The sequence below is a fragment of the Tribolium castaneum genome, chromosome 3, assembly GCF_031307605.1.
Source record: "Tribolium castaneum strain GA2 chromosome 3, icTriCast1.1, whole genome shotgun sequence".
NCBI lineage: Eukaryota > Metazoa > Arthropoda > Insecta > Coleoptera > Tenebrionidae > Tribolium > Tribolium castaneum.
In genome coordinates, this window is record NC_087396.1 from 23,752,008 (window position 1) to 23,773,850 (window position 21,843).

Sequence of the window (21,843 nt, forward strand, 5' to 3'; positions counted from 1 at the left end):
TGTTTATGAAAGTTGTGAAAGACGGTGAGTGAGTGTGTTTCATCGTTTATTACATTTATTTTTACACAAGAATCACAACATACAAATATAATATTTTAATTATATTGTTCCGCATACCAGATGGGAATATATCTTTGCAACAATAGGACTTTGCTTAAAATACTCTATAACATTGGTTAGCCGGCTTCTTTGTCAACGTTTTTGCGAAAGTCGAAGTCTTAGCGTTACAAATACTTTGGCAACCGTCGTGATTTTCTTTTGGCAGTGGAGTGACTCTTGATTTCCTTTTGACAATTTCTGATCAGTCCGTTCCATGAAGTAAATTAAGCAAAGTTGATAGAAATTGAAGGTACATGTACAAGGACAGGAACAATCCAATAAACTATTACAACTCATAAAAAAGAAGTAGTCTGGATCTGCTACCAGCACAGTCCATCGAAATGTGTGTATTTTTTGCCCAAAAAACAATGACAAATAAGCACGACTCGGAGAATTCTTAATTACATTTAAACAATTCCTGTGATAATTGAAAAGAGTTAAACTATTTCGGTCAGCACGCATCACTCTCCTTCAGTTCAAAAGTTTTGCCAGTGTTCTCCGCCACTCCGTACGTTTCGTTTTCCTCGTTTAGGTCCATACGGAGTCCTGTTAGCTTCAAAATTACCACTTCTTCCTCGCCTTCAAGGGCCAGGACGATGTAGTGGCCGTTGGACGTCAGTTCACACGCTGCAATGTTCCTGGTTGGTGTATAAACCGACACCAAGTTGCCTAAGAGCAACAAAAATGAAATTTTTAGCTGATTCCTGACTCAAATAATGGAAAAGAATTAAAGAACAAATGAACAAAGAATAATGAGTATTTAATTTTTTAAATTCAGCAAAGTGCTCTGTAATTAAAGTTGCTCTAACATTAGCATTTGCGTTTTCTTCAAAACATTTTTCTACCCTAAAGCGTCCTCTTCTAATCATTGCAATTCTAAATCTCTGAAAAAACTTTTTTCTAATTTGGTATTTTTTTGTCTTTCTAACAATAATAAATTCATGTGAATACGACTTAATTCCGCAACTAGACTAATCCACGACTTTTTATGAATTTTTTATAACGATTACGAATAGCGAAATTCCAGTTAATTTGGTAAAAATCTGCCGTTTAAAATAATCGACCAATTTTTTGCCAACTTTTCAGACGCTTTGTTATTGGTCTCTCTAATACTGTCGGGTGCGCATTAGTTATCGATATCCAATGACAAACACCTTGCAATTTTTTGTGCGGTAGATAAACAAGTTGGAGGTAATTCCTATATTTTTATTGGCCAAGTACGCATTCTTGGAACAAATGAGACGGTAAACCGGCGCTGGCCCTTCCCACAAAACTAGTTTTCGTCTTCGATGCAATGGCCGATAATGTTTCCGATTTTAGGCAGTTTGTCAATGGTTCAACGAGCATATTATTCGATCTTATCAATTTTTTATTGTATTTGCAACAATCACACAATAGTTCGTTCATGTTAACTTGCATAAATAATTTATATGGTGAATTAAATACGTTAATGGGCGAAAGTTTGGCTTTATTTAAAGGGCCAACATTTTGTGAAATATTTTTTTAATTAATTAAACCAATTAATTACCGAAGCAGGTTCAGTATCTCAATCACAACTTTTTTTGTGATTTTAAAATATTGTTCGGAAGTAGTTATTTTTGTGCGTTAAAGATTTTTTTCTTGTGATATTTATCACCTTTATTGAGATCCCAAAGCCGGATGGATCTATCTCTGCATTCGGAATCCGTCGACAAACACAAACCCCCCGTTGGATCAAGCTTGAGGGAGGAAACGGGAGCGGTGTGGCCACATAAAGACCATCGACAGTTACCTAAAATGATAATTTAATAATTTCAAAAATAAGTGTTTTTTAATTGTACCAGTAATAAGGTCCCAAACGAGTATTCGAGCGTCCTCGAGACCGGATATGACACAGCCGCCTTGTGAGCTAATTTCTAAGGAAACCGTGTTACATGACGGTTTCCATTTTTTAAATAAAGTACCACTTTGCAAATCATACACAACGATGAAATTCGGGTTGGGTTCGTCTATTTCGTGACAAACACAGCAAACGTAACTACCTTCGTACGTGATAGCCGACAGTGAAGTTATAAAATCGTGATGAGGTATTCTAAGGTCATATAATAGTTTTCTGGACTGGAGGTTCCACACTAGGAGCGGAAACGGCTTTTGTGTCTCGTCGCCACACACAAGGACTCTTAAATTTCAATCATCAGTATGGTTAAGTGATTAGTGCAAACTCACCTCCCATCCCCCGAAACCAGCAGGGAATTGAGAAAGCGGTCCTCCCCAGCCTTGAATGTGGTGACACAATCGCCTGCAAAATTGTAATTAATCATGAGGGTTTCCACATAAGTGGTACCGACCAGTCTCCAGGTTCATAAGATTAACATACATCCGGTTTCTGCTAAGTGCCACCAAGTGGCTTTGGTCATGAAGCCCGAAGTAAGGCATTTTCTGGTTCATGACGCCCTTCAGTTTGGTCATGAAGGTACCACAGTCCAGGTTGTATATCCTCAACTCCCTCCGACAAAGAACTATGCACCTGTATTGGTCAATCGGGATCAGGTTGGTCGGATGCGGAATGCCTTTCAAAACGCGCACTTGAGCGCACTTTTTCACGTCCCAAACGCTTATTTCCTCCTTGCTTGTGGACACACTTATGACAAATTGGTCCGTTTCCGGTAGTCTCGTGACCAAATCGAAGTACTGGAAAAGGGGGGCAGAGGCATCGCCTTTCCCCTGTCCAGCGTTTAGCGGGATAAGTGACAAAACTGGCGGGTTTTTCGCCACGTTGTACACCTGGGCTAGGGTGGAATTCGACTCTAAACTAATCTCCTTACGCCTAACTTTGCCTTCTAAGTATTTGTACAAGTGCGAATAGAACTGTCGACCGTCGTAGTTGAGGACACTGGCGTGGGTTTCTATAAAATCTCGCAACATTAAAGTCAGCTCGTTCTTCACACTTTTCTGCAAATTAATGTCCTCGAGGATTTGGTAGCAGTTCGAGCCGCAGACTTTGTCGTAAATCCACGTAATGTCCGAAATGTACGGCGAGTTCTCGATCTCCCCGTTCAACTGATAATAGTGGAACGGCAGCTCGTCCAGCTTCCGCCTGTTATAACTAGAAAAGACACAAGGAGAACAGTCAACTCAAGGAGCACCATACTAAAGAAAAACCAAAAGAAAAGGAAGTGACCAAACTTTATTTCCAACTATGTACATGCAAAATTAAGTTGTTGGTACAAAGCGACATGCAAAGCCATACCATTTTCCCAGAATCGTCTCCTGTGACACGAGACGTGCCAGGACGTTCGCTGGCTTGCTGGCCCACCATTTGCCCTTAAAAAAATTATCGTAGGGCGGTGGCTGTGTTAACTTCCAACCTACCGTGTAATAATCGTAAATCATTTGGTTTGCCCATTTGGCGTGTTCCTTGTACCGCACTGCCACCGCTTGTCTCAGCATATTGTCCCTCCATTGGACCCCCAAAACCCCCCCAGTCAACGTCCATTGCAAAAAGGGCGCCAGGTGCTTGTTGAGTCTCGACCAAGTCAAACAAGCCGGCGCCCAAGGAACTACAAGTGAACGAACTTACGTTAGTTCGTTGAATTTTTACTTACCGTAAGTGGTTGTGCTGTGAAAACTGTCGTCAAACGCCAACAAATCGATCATCTCCGAATCTGTGACCCCATGCTTGGTGCTTGTAATTATTGCAAGAGCGTGCTGGACTTGCGTGACGCCCAAAATCGTCTCGAGCTCCTCCAGCATGAGACTGATCTGATCGTTAACGTGTCCTTTCGGGACAATGTCGTGCTCCTTGTCCGCCCACCAGGAAGTTTGCCAGGCGAGCACCTTGGAGTAGAGCGGCAGCGTGCACTCCTGAACCGACTTGAGAACGCAGTCTTGTATTTTAGAATTAACGCTATGATTGTATTGCATCACACTGGACATGAGGATGTTCTTCGCCTCGGCCTCGCCCAGAAGCGGCATCTTGATGAAGGTGTTCGGGCTGATTTTCCTGCCGATTTGCAGGAACTCGTCACTGCCCTCTGATACAGAGAGCACCAGCTTGATGTTGTCGGGTAGTTTGGTGGGAAGCCACTCGATCGATTTGGAACTGTAAGAGCGGACTTGGTCTATGCCGTCGAGGATTATTATCAAAGGGCGCTGGAGACAACTAGCTGCTAAGAGATTTGGAAGGATTTTTTCATAAGTTTCTATATTCTGTAAAAAGGCGTTTTGGTGGTTGTTTTAACTCCAGAAGCACTCACATGTATACAGTAACATTTATGTCCATACGTTAAAATCGAACACTGATTCGTTATCGAACTTAGTAATTGCTCTATTGTGCTTGATTGGGCACTGATACCGATGAATCTAAAAATTAGGAAGGCTTCCGGCAGCCACTGCTGGCAACATTGCGCTACTCGGGCCAACAGAGTAGTCTTGCCACAACCACCGGGGCCGTATAATATTAGAGGAACTGGGTTATCTCCCATTATATACCTACGGAATAAAAGTTTATTCAACTAGGACGGAAAATTTTATTCTGGGCGTCGTTTTTTTGATGGCTTTATCAGAAAATATCATTTTCCATCCTCGAAAATATATACAATTGGGGGACAGTCACCCAAAATGAAAATGACGCGTCTTAAATCATCAAAGATAGTTTTCAGAAAAGTTTGACTTTTTGTTTGAAATGAGGCAGGATTTTTTGTTAGAAATGGTTGATTAGGACAAATGACACTACATAAAACAATTTTCAAGTTCGTCAAGACTTTCAGAACAGGCCAAGAAAATAAATTTGTAGTTTCTTTTCTGAGTTAAATAACTATTTAGACCAAAGTTTGTGTTAAGTATTTTAACATTTTCCACTTGGTTTAATGCATTTATGAACAAGAAACTTTTTTATTTTACAAGATCCAAAATCCAAAAATTGATTTAATTTAGGTAATTCTACTCGATTTAGTTCGTACTTGAACAGGAAATCTGTTGTTTAGACATTTTTCAAAACAAATGTTGTTCAAAATTGTTGTTAAACTTTGTTTTTTGGTGAGGTTTTTCTGGAGAAGACCAAAAAAACACCAAGTTAAGTCTAGCACTTTTTTCGAGTGTTTTAGAGCATTTTCCAGTGAGAATTTATAATTATTTTCAGCAACTTAGACCGAAAATTGTGTGAATTTTGCTTTTTTGGAAGTTTTAAACACGTTTTTGAGATAAAAACGAAGTTTTTTTTGATATAAAATCGCTTAAAATGAGTGAAAATTAGATTATTTCAACCAGAGATTGTACAAGAATTTTTACAATAATAAATTTTGGTCAAAAGTTATGTTTTTTTCGATCTGTCTTGAGAGTTTAAGCACGTTTTAGAGCTAAAATCTCAGTTTTTCTTTTAAGATTTCGCTAAAAGTGACCAAAAATCACCAATTTGAATTAAATATTATCTTATTTTTTACTCTTATTGAGCACGTTATTCGGTCAGAAACGAATTTTGTTCTCAAAATTATAAAAAATAGACCAAAAATTCGCCTAGTTATTCGCCTAGGGTAAAAACTGCTACTTTAAAAAAATACCTAAAATTATACGAAACGTTACAGTTGATGTTATCTTTTTTAACTCGAAAATGATTGTGTTATTTTCTCTCGATTTGGTTCATTTCTAAGCGAAATTTCGACAAAATCAGCCGAAAAATCACATCATTGTTCTATCAAACTATCAAAACTCGAAAATGACGTATCTTTTTTGAGTGTTTAGTTTTTCGCACAAAAACGGAATTATTCGCAAAATTTTGTTTGAATCAAATCGAAGAATCAACAAAATTAGACCGAAATAAATTGACAGGTTGTGTTTTTTTTAGAGTTTTACAAACAAACTTTTTTTCTCGATAAATCACCAAATTTGATCCAGTCAGAGCCAGGTTTTAGTCAATCTAGTTTGTTTTCGAACGTGAGACTATTTTTTTTGAAAATCTTGTTTGAGCGCTTCTCAAAATTACACAAATTAAATAAAATTGCAGTTATTTAGTCAAGAATGAGCCGAAAAACTACAGAATTTGGTCTAAAAAATAGTTTTTTCCACCTTTAATCACGTTTTTAAATGAATCGAGCTGGAAAATGATATTTTCTGATGCAGCTGCCTGAAAAAAACACTGGGGGAAAGCTTCTCTCCCTTAATTCATCTTTGGGAGAGAATGCATTTCCGTTCTCCTTAGGCTAGTTGGGCCAAAAATTACGTTTTAATTTCGTTAATCGTTTTCTCTCTATTAATACTACATTGTGCGGCCTTTTGGCAAAAGCTCGTTTGTTGGTTCAGTTCTTCGAAAAGCGGCGCTTCGATCCCTTGACTCGGCTTCAGCATTGTTTTCCCCTGATGTTCTTCGATAATCGAGTCCATCATTTCCACTAGGTGTTTTTGTAAGTGAGCAGTCACTTGAGCTATGTATTGCGCGTGTTCCGGAATCTCCGGATTCAAACCACCCTCCACATACTTCACCGGAATCCTAACAATATGTTTTTCGGCCAACTGGTTCTAAAAACAATCTTTTCGCTTCGTTTTTACCTCCCACTCACTTACTCTCAGATCTTTCTGTAGCGTGTTGAGCCTCCGGTAGAGCTCTGCATCCCCCGGACTCAAATTGTCCGGGGTTTTGGCCGTGGGTGTGTAAACGCGGTTGATCCAAATGCAGCGTTTGGCCAACTCTTGGCTCATGAACACCGTGTTGTGCACCTCTTGCTCCACCACTGTCGTGAGATAAGTGTCGCGCAGTTCTTGCGTGAAGACGGTGATAAGTACCGCCAACATTTTATCGATTTCGGTGCGCCATTCTTCGAAAGCGCGTTCGCGCTCTTCTGGGGATGTTTCCTTGAAGCCCGGGATGTGGTAGGAAATTGGCTGGAGGCGGTAGCAAGGGGGTTGAGCATCACTGTCGATCTGGTACCACTTGGAGAGGAGGGTCTGAGCTGACTGGTTTTCGGCACTTTCCATTGCCATCTTAAAATCGGCGCTTTCGATGGTTATGGGCAAGAGAGGTGTTCCGAGAGAATTGTTCAGGAAAAGTACCGGAATGATGTAGGCGACTTCCATTTGCCCTAAAAAATAAGGGTCCGAAATTTTTTGGAAGGGTAGTGGGGTGTCGTACTTGTAAGCTCTCCAATGCAAAGCTCGGGGAATTCGTGGTCTTGTTGTTTCTCCAAGAGGGTCTTCCAGTGTAGGTCCACAATGTGTAGTTCGTAACCTTTCGACCGGCAGTGAGCCCTCAGTTCTGGGTAAACACTGTTGTGGAGGACGCCCTTTTCCACGTAACAATCTGGAAGGGGTTATTGTGACTTGGTCTTGTTTTGAATCAATATCAATATCTTTCATCGTTTGGTGGAATTTGGAAAAACCGACAAAAACCAAAAGTGATTTTTTCGAAAAAAATCTCTGTTTTGATATTAGGACAGCGGATATTGATTCTAAATAACCAAAAGGAGTCTTGATCTTGTTCTAAAAGCAGTACCAAGACCTAAACAAGACCAATTTTTTGAAGAAACTAAACCAAAAAAGTCAACGTTTGTTAAAATTTGAAAGTAAGATAAAAAATCTTGACTTGGTCCCTTTTTGTGTACCTTGCGAGTCTGCGGCGCAAACGTAGATGACAATTTTGCGCGTTCTGGACGCAGTTTTGGCTTGAGACACTCGGCCCATTATCAAATTTTGGAGTTGTTCGGAGAGGCTGGAGACCTCCTTTGGAACGTGTCCCTCTGATAGCTTATCGAATCCTTGGGGGCTTTGTGTGCCTGGTGGTGAACTCAGAGACATGGAATCGGCTACAAGGATTTTGAAAAAAAGTTGTGATAATAGTGATAAAGTAGCTTACCAGAAATGCTGGATGCTGCTACTCCTTTGAGGATTTTGGAGATGTTGGTTTTTTTTTCGGAGACGGTTAGTGTTGAGGGTGCTGTGGGTGGAGGAGCGGCGGTTTGAAGGGGAGGTTGACCGGCGGTACTAGGCTCGAGGATCACTCCAGAATGGGGCGTTATGTGGTTGAGGAGAGTCTGCTGTTTTTCGGATGGTAAACTTGCGCGGACTTGGTAGCTACCAGACCTGCAATATTGTATTTTATCCGCAAGAAAAATACAAATTACATATGTGAAAATGGTGTTTTTTATCCTCACACCTTTATATCTAGACTAAAATCTCAATCTTTGAGGTTTTTAACACGTTCGTTACTTGGAAACGCAATTATTTTGCAAAATGTTATAAAAAATAACACAAATTGTTTGGCTTATTTTGATTTTTCCAAAAATGTTACTAACTGTTTATTTTTGATTTTTTCGAATAAGCAGAAAAGTTCCCAGAAAATCTTGTCAAAAGTGGTATTATTTTTATTTATTTTTTTAAGACACGAGAGGTACACCGCATTTTTTTGGAGTATTTTGATTTTTTCCCCAGGGGTTTCTCCTGATTTTTTTAACATTTCCTATAGTTTTTTAAAAATTTTTCTTCATTTACACAAGATTTCCTTTGATTTCTTCAACTTCGGACACTGATTTTCTCTGCGGTGTTTTTTTTTGTCTTTTGTTCTTTTGCTTTTTGTTTTTTTTGACAGATTTCGCTAAAACAGAGTGAGAAATATCCAAAGTAAGTGAAAATAAAAATTTGTTTTTGAGGGTTTTTAGGCAGAATTACAAGTATTTCTTTAAATCTTTGTCAAAAATCAGCCAAAAAGTTTTCAAATTTGGTAAAAGCTTGTGTTCTTCCTGCCTTTATCGAGTGTTATTTCAGGGATTAAAAAGTAGTTTTTTCCAAATATTTTCTAAAACTGGCTGAAAAAGTATCAGTTGATGCTATTTTAGCCCAAATCACAAAAACAAGTAAAAAAAACACAACATTTGATTGAATATGGGACAATTTTTAACTTTTTAAAAATTTAAGTATAGTTTTTGAATCAAGTCTGGTACAATTCGTAAGAAAATTGCCTTTTAAATAATCTTTTTTTTACTTTAAGTACTGTAGTTAATTATGTTAAATTATTATTTATAAACAAAGCTAACAATGTAGATTTTCTATTTACACCGAGTGATAATTAACAAATATATTTAACGTTTAATTATAATTGTTCTCATTTTTTAATGCTTTACTTTTAGTTTTGGAGAACAACGAATTCACAATAAAAACCGCTACTTGTTAGTCGCTTTTACAACTAGCCCTAAACCTGTCGTCGATCGGCTTAATTCCAATTTATTAATTAACCCCATTTGTTTACCGAGATTATATTTATCTTTATAACTAATATTTGCGTCAGCACCGAACCCAACAACCTCAAAATCAATCCACTTAACTAAACAGATGGAAATTGAAGCGAATTGTTTGATAATACTCTTCCATTGTCGATTGAAATCAAACCAGTAAATTATTTTTTCAAGCAATTAAACTGTTTTTAACGTTGAATGAAACGGAGAATCTTGCCGCCTGACGTCACCTTAATGACGTCAACAGTGAGGGCCACAGGAGCCCGATAATCCTGTGACCTATTTTCCCTGGATCCAGGCCACTAGGAGTGAAATAAATAGAAGTGCGGCCTTGAACAGGATAATGGCGGAGATGTTTACCGGGAGCGGGTTTTAAGGGCTGCTTGCAATTATTTTTCTGATATAACAATTTTTTATAATTAAATTTTACTTTGGTCAAGAACTCAACTTAACTTAACTTAACAATAATAATCACGAGCGAAATATTTAGGAGATGTTCAACTGTTAATCATATATTACAATTCCAAAAATACTGAGATATCCAACGCATCTATTTATACGTCCCCTTTTCGATATATAGACTTGGAACGACGCAGCTTGCACATATCGCTGATGTCGGTGCTTCAATACGCTTTAATTTAAGTCAGAATTGATTTAAATTGACGTGATTATAAGCTCATGAGAGAAGACGTTTCTAATTATAATTTGAGAGGTGCCACGTATTTTTTATTTACTTTTATTCGCTTAAAAATGGAAAAATAAACACGCCCAGGCGTATAAATAGACACAAAACTGTATTTTTTGCTTCTTCGTCATCAATTTATGTGCATAAAAATCTGTGATCAGGTGGAATCATCCAATTAGGATAATTGACCAAATCGTAAAAAATGGAATTAATAAACCACTTGATAAATTTATAAGCTGCCGAGGAAATTGTTTATTGGTTTTCTTTGCATCAAGTACCTCACATTTACGCTATTAATAGGTCAATAAAAGTCAATCTATCTTGATTTACGGCACATAAAGCCTGTTTTATTTAAAAATGCTTGTTTTGGTAAATAAAATAGGGGAGTCATCCCTTGCTAAATTCCCATTTTTATTTATTTGGGTTTCCTCTTTATTGAAAAATCTCGAATTTATTAAATTTTCCTGCAATATCTTGGTGAATTTACGTAGTCGGTGTTCATTACCTGTCTGTAATTATTTTAACATCACTGTTTATTCCCAGCCAATCATTAAACTGGAAGCTATTATCATAAAATATAAATATTTGAATTAGAATTTCGAAATTGTTTTGTAGGTAACTGTGTGTTGTGTTAATTTGGTTAAAGCAATGTCGCGTAATGTGTTTTATTGCTATTGTCGAGCGTTTTCAAAAGGTTTAAATAATTTAGTATTAGCAGAGGATTGACGTCACGGCACACAGTCGTACTAAGACGTGGGAATTTCTCACCATCATTGTGAAAAATTGATATTCTTTACGTTTACATCGATAGAAGCAATTGTGTTAATTGTATACCAACAACAACAGTTCTGGTTAGTTCAGAACTGTTCAAAACTATTTTTGTTCCAGGTTTTACCATCACAATTTTTCTGTTTGTGAAAGTATTAAAAAGTAAAAATAAACAGAAGATGTAAGATACTTCAGATCTTTATCTTTCTTGTAATAAAAAAAAATAAAATAAAAATAAAAAAATATTAATAAAATAAAAAAAATATTAAAAAAAAATAACGTCATTACTCAAAAATGAGTGACTTTAGAAATGTCATTATGATGTCAAAATGAAGTATTTAAAAAAATAAAATTGACCTGTTCGTGGATTTTTTTGAAAAATAACTCGTAACAAAAATACGAATTTTGTACTTTTGGTTCAGTCTGTATAAATTATTTAATAGCAAACGCTGAATGCTGTGTGATTATTAGTTTTTAATTACAGAAACAATAGACTTTTAACCGACTTAGCAGACACTTAAAAAAATATAAAAATGTAAAAGAGACTAACAAGTAAGAAAGTAAAAAATCGCAAGAAATACCACAAAAGAATAAAATGAAATAAATAAATAAATAATAAAAAGAATAAATAAAAAGTATAAACGCAATTTGGAAAGTAGAATGAAGACACTCAAAGATGTAAGCAGTAATTAATGTAAAGTAAAAGTACCAAAAACTGAACTGGAAATTATCGAATTGTCTCTTGAACTATTTCAAATGTAAGTTAAGGATTATGGGACAGATGCCGTGTGTTTACGTGGTAAATAAATTAAGTTCTATATCCAGCCAAGGCTTTCATTTTTATTTTTTTAATATCAGCACGCTTGTTTATTTTCCGAATGTATTTAGCGAATTATCCACAGTAAGCGGTGCAAAGTTTGAACCAACTTGGTGCTATCTATGTAAAAATTGCCTCATTTCGCCAAATGTGGGTAAAATATGCAAAATAAAAGTAAAACATCGCCGTGGAAGGAGCGGTATTTGTGCTTCTTTGCGAAACGCCAGATTCAAAAATGGAAAAGGCTGCGACCTTGAGATAATCTTGGCGCATAATTCAACGTGTTTGAGATTCATCTTCAATGCGTATCGAAGAGATTTGTTTGATTCGTGTGAAAAAAGGGCAAACTGTACTCACTCTTCGGACCTCTGGGACATATTGTCCTTATCCTTGTGAGCCTGTCCGCTGCTGCAAGAATTCCCCATGATGTCTCCTTCAATTCACACCCTTCTCATAGTAAATCAGATCGACGCCTCCACCATTCGAAATAATCACGATTTGTGGCATCATTTTCGCGTCACTCGAAAACATGTAAAAATTTCGAAAAATGCAACGTTTTCGCAAACTTCATCGCGATTGAATTTTGAAAGTCGGGAGAGTTTTGCGACTTGGTGGCGGCGTAGTCGAGACGGTGCTGTTCGAAGGTGATTTTCTACACATTTACACACTACACGGACATAAATAAATAGTAGTATTTGAAAGCGCTCGACTGCATGTCTGCCTTGATGTATGTCACACACACAGTGGGCAATAATCAATGCTTGGAGCGGCGGAATTATCAAGCAAGCGCGTCGTCGTGACGTCAACCGACGCTCGACTGAGCGCGGAGAGGCGTCGCGACGCCAGCGAACGCACGGCGACACACGAGAAAGTTAACTGTCTGAGTTTACAGAAAACTTCCTCTTGGGTTTCTACAAAAGAAACATTCTGTAATAACTCAAATTAATGAGCTTTTATTTAGATCTCAGCAAAAGGAAACTGTGCTACAGGTCATCTAATTATCTTACTTTAAGATGGCAACACGACAGACAATCATTTCTAATCACTCTGTATTTTGTTCTTCATTGTAAAAATTAAACATTATTTTTGTATTTCTAATTTCAGGCTTTCTTTTTCGCATCATGTCCGTTTATTTTAGTTGATTTTCTCATCATTTTCTTCGATTTTCTATGATTTTCTCTAGCTTTTTAAGTGGATTTTTGAAATGATTTGTTTTCATTTCTTCAATATTTTTTCTCTGGTTTCTCAATTTTTTAAAGATACTTTCTTGTAATCCCTTGTGATCTTCAAAATATTCTCTGATTTTCCCATGATGTGTGAATTTTTATTTTTATTCTTAGACTTAGAAAATGATTTTTTATTATTTATATTGATTTTTGACCTGACCTGACCTGATTTTCTGTAATTTAAAAAAATCTTTAATTGCTAATTCTTTAAAATTTCTTTCAATTTTCTCAAGCTTAGTCTCAAGAAAGGAATTTTTGAGCTTTTCTTAAGATTCCCTTAATTTTTATATTTTTATTTCAATTTTTAGGATTACCTTAAGCTGTTTTCCTGATTGGTTTTAATTGCTTTCTAATTTTTTCAAACCTCGTTTAATTTTTGAAAACGCTTTCTTTTTTTTGATTTTTTTACGATTTCCAAATGAATTTCTCAAGCTTTTTTCCTAACATTGAAAAAATATTTTTTTTGTCTTCTTTTTTTACTGATTTTCACAAAAAATTCTTTTAGTTTTGATAAATTGCAAATATTTTTTCCAATTTCCCCATCATTGCTTCATGAGTTTGTGAGATTCCTTCAACAGCTTTTAAACAGCTTATTTGTTTTTGTTTCCTTTGATTTTTTAAAGATTTCCGCCGATTTGTCCATAATTTCTACATGTGTTTCTCTGACTTTCTCAAAGTTTTTTCCTAATTTTTAGAAATTGTTTGTTGAATTCCTTTAGTTATGTATTTGAAGCTTCTTCCCTAATTCTAAAAATGAATTCCTTATTATTTCCTCTTCATCTCTTTGATATCTTCAAGAGTCCTTTTAATTTTTGTAATGATTTGTTCTGATTTCATTATTTTTTTAAGAATTCTGTAATTTTTTCATGATTTTTACCCTAATTTTAAAAGATTATTTATTCTAATTTCTTCAGTTCTCCGAATTTTCTCAAGAAATCTCTTAATTTGTGTCAATGCTTTCTCATAATTGTCTTAAAATTTTTAAGATTTTCTTCGATTTTCTTTGGCTCCACTTTTTTTTATTAAAATTCTTCTTTATTTTCTTTCAAAACTTTTCTTAATTTCTTCAAGATTTTACGATTTCTTTAGGAATTCTTCTGATTTTTTTAAGCTGTGTCTCTAATTTTTAAAAACAATTATTTCTAGTTTCATTATTTTCTCATAGTTCTTTTTTATTTCTTTAAGATTTTCAAATTTTTTCTAATTTTTTTGATTGTATCTAATTTCTTCATTGTTTTTTCTGAGTTCATCAAGAGTTTTTCTAAATTTTTTCAAGATTTTTACCACTAATTATTAAATATGATTTTTTTATTATGTCTATTAGGACTCTAATTTTTTTTTATATTTTCTTTTACTTTCCTCAAGATTTTCGTCAATTTTAGAGTAAACAAAGTAGTTTTTAGTTCTTGAAACTGTCTGATTCTAAAATATATTTCCACGAATTTTTGTAGGAAAAAACTGATTTGGAGAATTTTAATAAAAGGCATTGTTTGAATATAGTTTTTATTTGGGTTCTATCGTAGACATCATTCATAAATACAATGTACAAACAAATAACAATATAAATCTCTAATACATAAATAATAAAAATTGTGTTGTACAGTACCGACTATAAATAATAATGTTTAAGAATGTTAATGTACACATTACGACATCTCAATCATTCATTTTACTTAACCGTAGTTACGATAAAAAAATAAATAAATCTCGTATCAGTACAGTGACATAAAGTCGATATAACTACACAATAATTCATCTCAAAATAACATTCTCGAAAAAATCTTTGCCCTCCCTTGACGAGGAATGCCGTTTAAACGGAATCCACCCCAACCTTTTATTATTTTTGTGCTGTGCCATGGACCCCGACGGACTAGACATCCCGCTAGAAACCCCCGAACTACTACTATGCGTGGAAATGGACCCTTTTGTCGACTTTGTCGGCTGTAAAAAAAACACCATTAAGTCACGAACCCGCCAAACCACACTTACACCAACTTTAAGATAATTCCTGTCCATCGGAGTGACCAGCTTGAGACTTAAGGAATCGCCGGCGTTTTTGATAAGCGCCACGACTTCATCGTGCGAGGACCATTTAACATCTTTATCGCTAATTGCCACGATGAAGTCACCCTCTTTGACGCCGCCGAACTGCAAATGACACAAATTAAAAACCAACACTAGGAAAAAAATTTTGTTGTACCTCTGCAAGTGAATTTGATTCAACTATTGCAACAATCACGGGGGCGTCTCCTCGGACTGAAAAGCCGAAACCTTCAGAGGTTCGGCCACGGTGTAGTTGCACGAGACGGGGCGCCGTCCAGTGCCTTTTCGCCGAGAAAATCGCAATGGGGCCCAAAGCCCGGAAAAGGTCGTTGACGCGGTACTGGGCGAAGTCAGGGGGCGTCAAAGCCAGTTGGAATTTGGTCGCAGCTATTAAAATAAATTATTAAAAATTGAAGCATTTATCAAAGTATTACAGTTTTATTTTTTCTAATCACTAACTTGAAATAACACAATTTTTGGCCATTTTACCTTGCACCCGGGGCGGGTCCAGAACATCGCTGAAGTCGTCCTCATTCTCGTTGTTCGTGTAGGCCTGAAGGGCCGTTTTGTGGGCATTTCTTAGGACCGCTGTAAGGGCCTGCTTCCCTCTCAGCTCGCGACACATCCGGTGCAACCTCTGGCACTCCTCGTGCAGGACTAGGGACTCTCTCAAGTGCGCGCGACCTATTTTTCAATTTAATTTAAAAAGCTAGTGAAATAATGGATAAGGGTGGTACCTAAAAGTCTTCGTTCGGCGTCGTCTTTCGGTAACCTGATGTCGAGCTGTGTGGAGGCCGTTTCCGCGTGTAAAAACTGTAGGGTGGTTTTGGTGGTGGGTGACATTTTTGCCGCTTCTTTGTGCAGTACGCCGGAAGCAACATGGTAATGGGCCATGCCGGTGTAGTATTCCTTTTTTACTTGGACTAAAGAGATCCAGCTGTAGGGGACGTAGTCGTGGACGGATTCGGTCATTATGAGTTGATAGACCTGGCTGTAGCAGTCTGCCAGATGGGCAGCTTCTTGGGCAAGGTCGAGGCAGATGTCGATCGAGCGGCTTTCTTTTGACTGCAGGTCGAGCTTTTCGAGGAGGCATTCGCGGGCTTGGGCCTGGAATGAGGGAAATGGGTGCCGAAAATATTTCGCAAAAATAGACATAACGAAACAATTTCTGATTTCAATAGGTCGGAGATCATAACATTCATAACACAAAAGTTTTTGCTCTTTATTTCTAGGCCACTGAATTTTTATTTATTTTAAAATTAATGTAGAAAATTTTAACTTGTTGACCTTACTAAAGTTTTGCATCTTGTTATTTACTATTTTAAGGGGAAAAACTCGAAAAATGTTTACTATACTTTAAAATAAAAAATAATACTCTAGAAATTCTAAAATAGGTACAAGTCTAAACATACGTAGAAGACACGTATGATATTATTTTTCATGCTTCTGCAGATCTTTTTTAAATTCAGTAATGTTCCTAATTTTTTTCGATCGGTTTATTATGTTGTCACATTGTCAATGAATGATGATTAATTATTAGTAAACTAAGGTGAACCAACTCATTAAAAATTATAGTTAACTAATGCCTAATTCATTGTAATATGATGTATAGCATTATAAAAAAATTAAATTACTTATTTTCCTGTTTATTTAAACCATGAGACTAAGTTTAATTTTGGAACTATGGATGTCAGAATCTTTTTTTATCTAAAAACAATTTTACATGACAGTATTAGAATGTTTCTACACAAATTAAATGCAAAATTGCAAGTGTCGGAATTTTTATTTGAACATTAACTTTAACTTTGCTTCATTTTAAAATCATTTGTAATAATGTGTTAATTATCCTAAATTTGTTACAAGACGGATCACAGTTTGCGTTTCTCTAAATGATTGAAAGACTGTTTTTTATGAAGAAAAGTAAAATTGTACTGATAGTTTTATGTAAATTTTTAACGTCTTTGCAACAACTTTACACTTAAAAGAAAAATAAGCTTGACAAATCACTATTTAGTAGATTTGTATTATTTTTTTCTTATTTTTATTGTTCAAAAGTTCGAATAAGATTTACCATATTTTTGTTATGTTTAATTTGTTGTTCTTAATGCTAGTTCTTCCAATGTTCTGAATCTATTTAAAAATATGTCGTAACACAACCAAAATTTGTACTAAAAAATTAACCAAGTTTAAATTTTGTGGCATTTTTTTACAAAATTAAACCAATTCTTAAACAAATAAGTATTATTTAAAACATGTTTTGCCATTTTTTACAAAAAATAAAAATTTCAAGGACTTTTTTCTTACTAAAAAATTGAACGAAATAAGCTGGGAATAATTAAATTCAGAACATATGTTTGAATGATTAAAATTATCTTCTCTTAAAATATAGATAATTTTGCATGAATTCAACCAATTTAAAAAAAATGCCCAGAGCTAGCAATAGAGAAGTCTGGACACATTATTGCTACACAAGAAAACTTTTAATTTATAAGGCTAAGTAACAGAGTCAGACCTGACCATGATAGTTTATTTGTTCTATAAAATTATAACAAAATTTTCAAGGGTGAAATAGAACTTACACTGATTAGCTTCTAAAAAATTGTGACTTACACTGACTGACTTTTGAGCCCTCCATTTACTGGTTATTTTATGAAACTTATTTCTTATTATATTTTTGAACTTATAAATTATATGTAAAAATTAAAAAACTTTTCTACCATGTACAACCAAATTTTAAATTTTTGAAAAAAGTTTTCTAAAAGGAGAGGTTTTTCTTGTTTTTTGAAAAGTTAATAATGCTTTCTAATTTTTTATTCTTGTTCAAAAATAAACTCAGTCAAACGAAACAAGCTGAAAAATAGAGCATGTTTTCGTAAATTTATTCTATTGCTGTAAAGTAGAAACTTATTTCTTTTGTACAGGTTTTTACCGTTAATTTATTATTAAAAAAATATTTACAAAATCGGACGATATGTGTTTTTAACAGAATAATAAGACCATCAATTATTTAACACAGCCAAAATGAACTTTTCGCATAAATATTTTTTTTTATTAAAAACGATCTTAAATCGAACATATTAAAGTCCATTTCGAGTTATTGAGGTTTCACTCAACGAAATAAAGGCAATTTAAAAAAATGAGCCAGGTTGAACCAAAATGATGCGTCAAAGCATATTTTTGCATAAATTAAACCAAACCTTCAGGGGTCCACGGACCACATAAATTATTAAACTATTACCTTTTGTTTGTTTTAAAACTATCTACAACATGGGTAGAAAAATATCTAAAAATATTAAAGTCTTCAAGACTTGAAAGAAGAAATGTTTCCACCAAGCCGATATGAAAGTTGAACCAAAGAAACCATTTGAATGATCTGACTTATTAATCTCCAAGCAGCACAATAAGGCAAAATGTGCCCACAAGTAATAATTCCGCAAATCGGAACAATCTTTTGCGCTAGAGCGAAACGAATAACGCTACCTTTTAATCTCAAACTTAATATTTACTAACATTAATGGTCGGAACCTGCCTAATCCACTTGGAATTATCTCACGAATTGACGCGTGACGGGCCCCCATAGCACGCGTGTGTAATTATCATCGGTACAATGAAAACGTTTCGATAAAAACCAAACATACCAGCATGAGTTGCACGAGCATTTCCAGCATTTCAGGGCCCAAGTCCATCGACGGCGCATTTGTGAAATTTTCATGAATGTATCGAAACGTCCCTGCAGCCCTTAGAAAACTATCAACGGCTGCATCCAATCCCTTCGCCGTGGAACGGTCCTGTTTAGCACCAATTTGCGTGTAAATCGCGCCCATATTGAACAAAACGCACGCTTTTTCGAAAGCTACAGTCCTTTGACACGATGGCACTCCCGTTAGCGAATCGAACCACTCGAAGTAGATCCCGAGGGATCTGTCAGGCGGGAAAAAACGTCTCTCAACGAAATACAACTGGTTGTAGTAGCGGAACAGCAGGGATATGCCGGTGGTGTCCCGCAAGGGTGTCCTTATGGCCTGGCGCGTGTCCATGAAGTCGGCTATGGCATCTTCGTATTGGTTGGCGTCTTCGCTGTAGTGCTCCAGGATGAAGTCCTTGAAGGGGTCCCGGAAGTCGATCTCTTTTGTCTCTTTCAGGCCAAGGGGGATCATGGGCATGACAGCGTCGGTGCTAACAATAATAATAATAATAATAATAATAATAATAATAATAATAATAATAATATTTTCAAATAGTTTTAAATCTTTAAATTAAATTTTTCTATTTTCTAGTTTTAACAATTTTTGCATCTCAGACCAGTATTTCAGCTGTTTTTATTTTTTCATTTTTTCATAGTAAGTCATTCCTTTCCTCAATTTTTCGTGGTTTTGCTGTCTTATCTTACTAATGTTCTTACTTTGTAGTGTCATAGTTTTTTAATTATTACTCTTTTCGTCTTTTATTAGATCGCACAGTTTTTGAGTTGATACCCAGTATTTCAGCTTTTTAGTTTCTTAATTCTCAATACTTCATATTCATTTCCTAAATTTTTCAGTTTTTTGTTGTTCCACTGTCTTATGATTTCTTTTTTTGAATTTCTTAATGTTCTTACTTTGCAGTTGCAGAGTTTTTTAATTTATCACTCTCTCAGTCACATGTAGATCTACAGAATTTTACCTTACTGTTTTTAGTTTTTTTATATACCAATTTTTATTTTTTTTTAGATTTTCAGTCTTTGAGTGTATTGTTTTTTTATTCAGGATGTCATGTTTCAATTTATGTACTGTTTCTTTTCTGAAGATTCACAATTCCTGGCATATGCAAATTTCTGTTTTTAACTTCCCAAAAATCCGGCCTCAAATAATAATAAACATAAAATGAATAAAGAAGCGGAAACCTATTTAATATTTTTATTAAAATTTTGTATTAATTAGTGTTATAGGTAAGGCTCTATAGTCGTTCTAAAGCGATTTTATTTATTTCTGTCGTAGTGTGCTTGGGCAATTAGTCAATTTCATAAAAAAACCGAGATAGAAACAATTTTTTTAATGTGTGTGAAGGAGATTTTTGGACCAGTTCAGTTTCGGAAAAGTGTGTCACCTGGTGAAAAGTCTTTTATTTTGGCTTGCGGAATGTCGAGGACGCGGGTTGAGAGAACGGCCTCTTGTTGTAGGTCGCTCGGTGTGCTTGCACCGGCTCTATTAACATATTTCTTCTCATCTTGCCTCGGGCCCTAACTAGCCTGACCCACATCCGATCATCTCGCGTAACTGTTACCGACATCACATCGTACAATGGCACTCATTATGTAAGTGGTTAAGTACCTGTGTCGCGTCCGAGGCGAAAGGATCTCATTGATATTTAGAATACGAAAAAGTTATAATAAAGTCGTTGGAGGAGTAAATGGCTCAGTGGGGGCCTGCTGTAAGAATGATACTGGAAATAATGATTGAAAGCAGAACTGAAACACTGAATTTTTCGTGGCTAATTAAGTGGAAGAAAGCATCGTCGTGACTAATTGCAACCAGGTCTGTTTTGACAGCAATAATCATGTAACAGCATGCAGTTTTTAAACAATGCTTAATTAAATTTCTAAATACAACTCAATACATTTATGAATGTGAAGCGTTTATTCAAATTAATTTACAAATTAGATTTCCTGTGTGAACTGGATGAAGTGTGTGGTCTTTCACTTACAAAACCTGAGACACGTCTCTTTGGAAAAAACAAATTTTATGTACCGATTTTTTGGATGCAATTTGTTTTGGTTCAGTTTTTACGAACCATTCATTCATAACAGTTCCGTTGCCCAAAACTGTAAAAATTGCACAAAAACAAGACAGGATTGTAGACTTGTTTAAGTTACTTTAATATTGGTTCATTTTGCATTTATCTGCAATTTGCTCAAAAACTATTAGTCGGAGAACAATAATTTTTTTTGAAAAAAATAGATAATTCAAAGAGCTTTCCAACGATAATACACTTCATGGAGTTATCTCTGATAGTTCCGGAGCTATTGCTTGACAAAAGTTCCGGGTACCCAAAATCGACAAAAACTGCGACGAAAATTGAAAAAATCAAACATCAAAAAATCGAACATTTGGACTTTTTGTGGACTTTTAACAACATTTGTGGGTTGTTAAGACATGTAGAAGTCCATAAAAATTTGCTGGAGTTAGTTTAAAAAAAAAATTTTTTTTCACCTCTTTGAAGGTAAGTGTATTTTATTACCCAGTAAATTTTAGCAAAAAAAAAAAACAAAATTTTAAATCTCGTGAAAAGTTGGTATAATACAGAAAATCAGCCGCTGAATTCACTGGAACAAACCGTTTTGCTCTAAGACTTTTAGTTTTTGAGTTATGAATTTTTTAATAAATAACTTGGCGCATCCACCATTTTTTAATTTAAAATATTTTTAAAAATATATTGTCAAAAAATCCCACCTGTCGCTTTGGTACAGCTCCACCGACGAGTTCAACTCCGCCAGCTGCTCCTTCAGCAGCTGGAGGTTGGAGTTGACGAAACTGAGCTCCAAAGCCACAGTTTCCTTCAACTTGCGATTCGTCGTAGCTTTGAATAAATTCTCGGCTCCAGCTCTCAGCCTCAACTCCTTGTTGATCTCCTGGTTGAGCTTCGAGCGCCGATTTTGGAGTTTTCCTCGACATGTTGCCACCCGGGGATCAGATCCCTGCAACAACAATCAATAAATTATTTTACAAGAATGTGGCTAGGATTATTGTAGGGTCTCAACTGCTTATTATCCATAAATGAAATGGTCGGAGATGATGATGGAGCGTGACAACAGTCAAGAAAATAAACCGCACTCCACGAGGAAGTTATTCTAACTAGTTATGGTCGTAATTCTGAAAATTGCTACAATTTGTACGATTTTTCCGGAGGAAGTCGAACTAATCGGTTTTTTCGGTGAAGGAGGAGGAACGCGACTTTTTCACTTATTTGTTCTGTTAAGTCGAGTGTTAAGCGAAATATTGATTTTTTGAGACAGTTCAGTTAGGATGGTTT

The 21,843-nt window shown here is 35.6% G+C and overlaps 2 protein-coding genes across 6 annotated transcripts in view; both read right to left on the reverse strand.

Moving 5' to 3' along the window:
* Window positions 1-29: 29 nt before the first annotated feature.
* LOC660120 (uncharacterized protein) lies at window positions 30-12,351 on the reverse strand. Of its 2 annotated transcripts, none has more exons than XM_008196909.3 (15): window positions 11,924-12,351; window positions 7,922-8,139; window positions 7,671-7,871; window positions 7,202-7,369; window positions 6,637-7,151; window positions 6,296-6,591; window positions 4,335-4,569; window positions 3,684-4,287; window positions 3,451-3,638; window positions 3,329-3,402; window positions 2,427-3,184; window positions 2,305-2,377; window positions 1,920-2,257; window positions 1,736-1,870; window positions 30-768 (listed from the first exon to the last, which is right to left on the reverse strand). In XM_008196909.3, the coding sequence occupies exons 1-15, from the start codon at window positions 11,989-11,991 to the stop codon at window positions 551-553; spliced, it is 4,089 nt and encodes a 1,362-aa protein (XP_008195131.2). In that variant the 5' UTR covers window positions 11,992-12,351; the 3' UTR covers window positions 30-550. The 2 variants fall into 2 exon arrangements, with proteins under 2 accessions (XP_008195131.2, XP_008195130.2); XM_008196908.3 differs by having other exon boundaries at window positions 7,922-8,148; window positions 11,924-12,350.
* A 1,931-nt stretch (window positions 12,352-14,282) lies between these two features.
* Window positions 14,283-21,843, reverse strand: part of Rhp (Rhophilin) — a 29,956-nt gene continuing 22,395 nt past the window's right edge. For 3 of the 4 annotated variants that reach the window (XM_008196913.3, XM_008196910.3, XM_008196912.3), the window contains exons 2-8: window positions 21,264-21,508; window positions 18,474-19,011; window positions 15,573-15,942; window positions 15,325-15,519; window positions 14,993-15,222; window positions 14,782-14,940; window positions 14,283-14,733 (exon numbers count right to left, since the gene is read on the reverse strand). In XM_008196913.3, the coding sequence (XP_008195135.1) occupies window positions 14,545-14,733; window positions 14,782-14,940; window positions 14,993-15,222; window positions 15,325-15,519; window positions 15,573-15,942; window positions 18,474-19,011; window positions 21,264-21,508 (1,926 nt within the window). In that variant the 3' untranslated portion in view covers window positions 14,283-14,544. The remainder of the gene's footprint in view (window positions 14,734-14,781; window positions 14,941-14,992; window positions 15,223-15,324; window positions 15,520-15,572; window positions 15,943-18,473; window positions 19,012-21,263; window positions 21,509-21,843) is intronic. The other variant, XM_008196911.3, reaches the window with a different exon arrangement.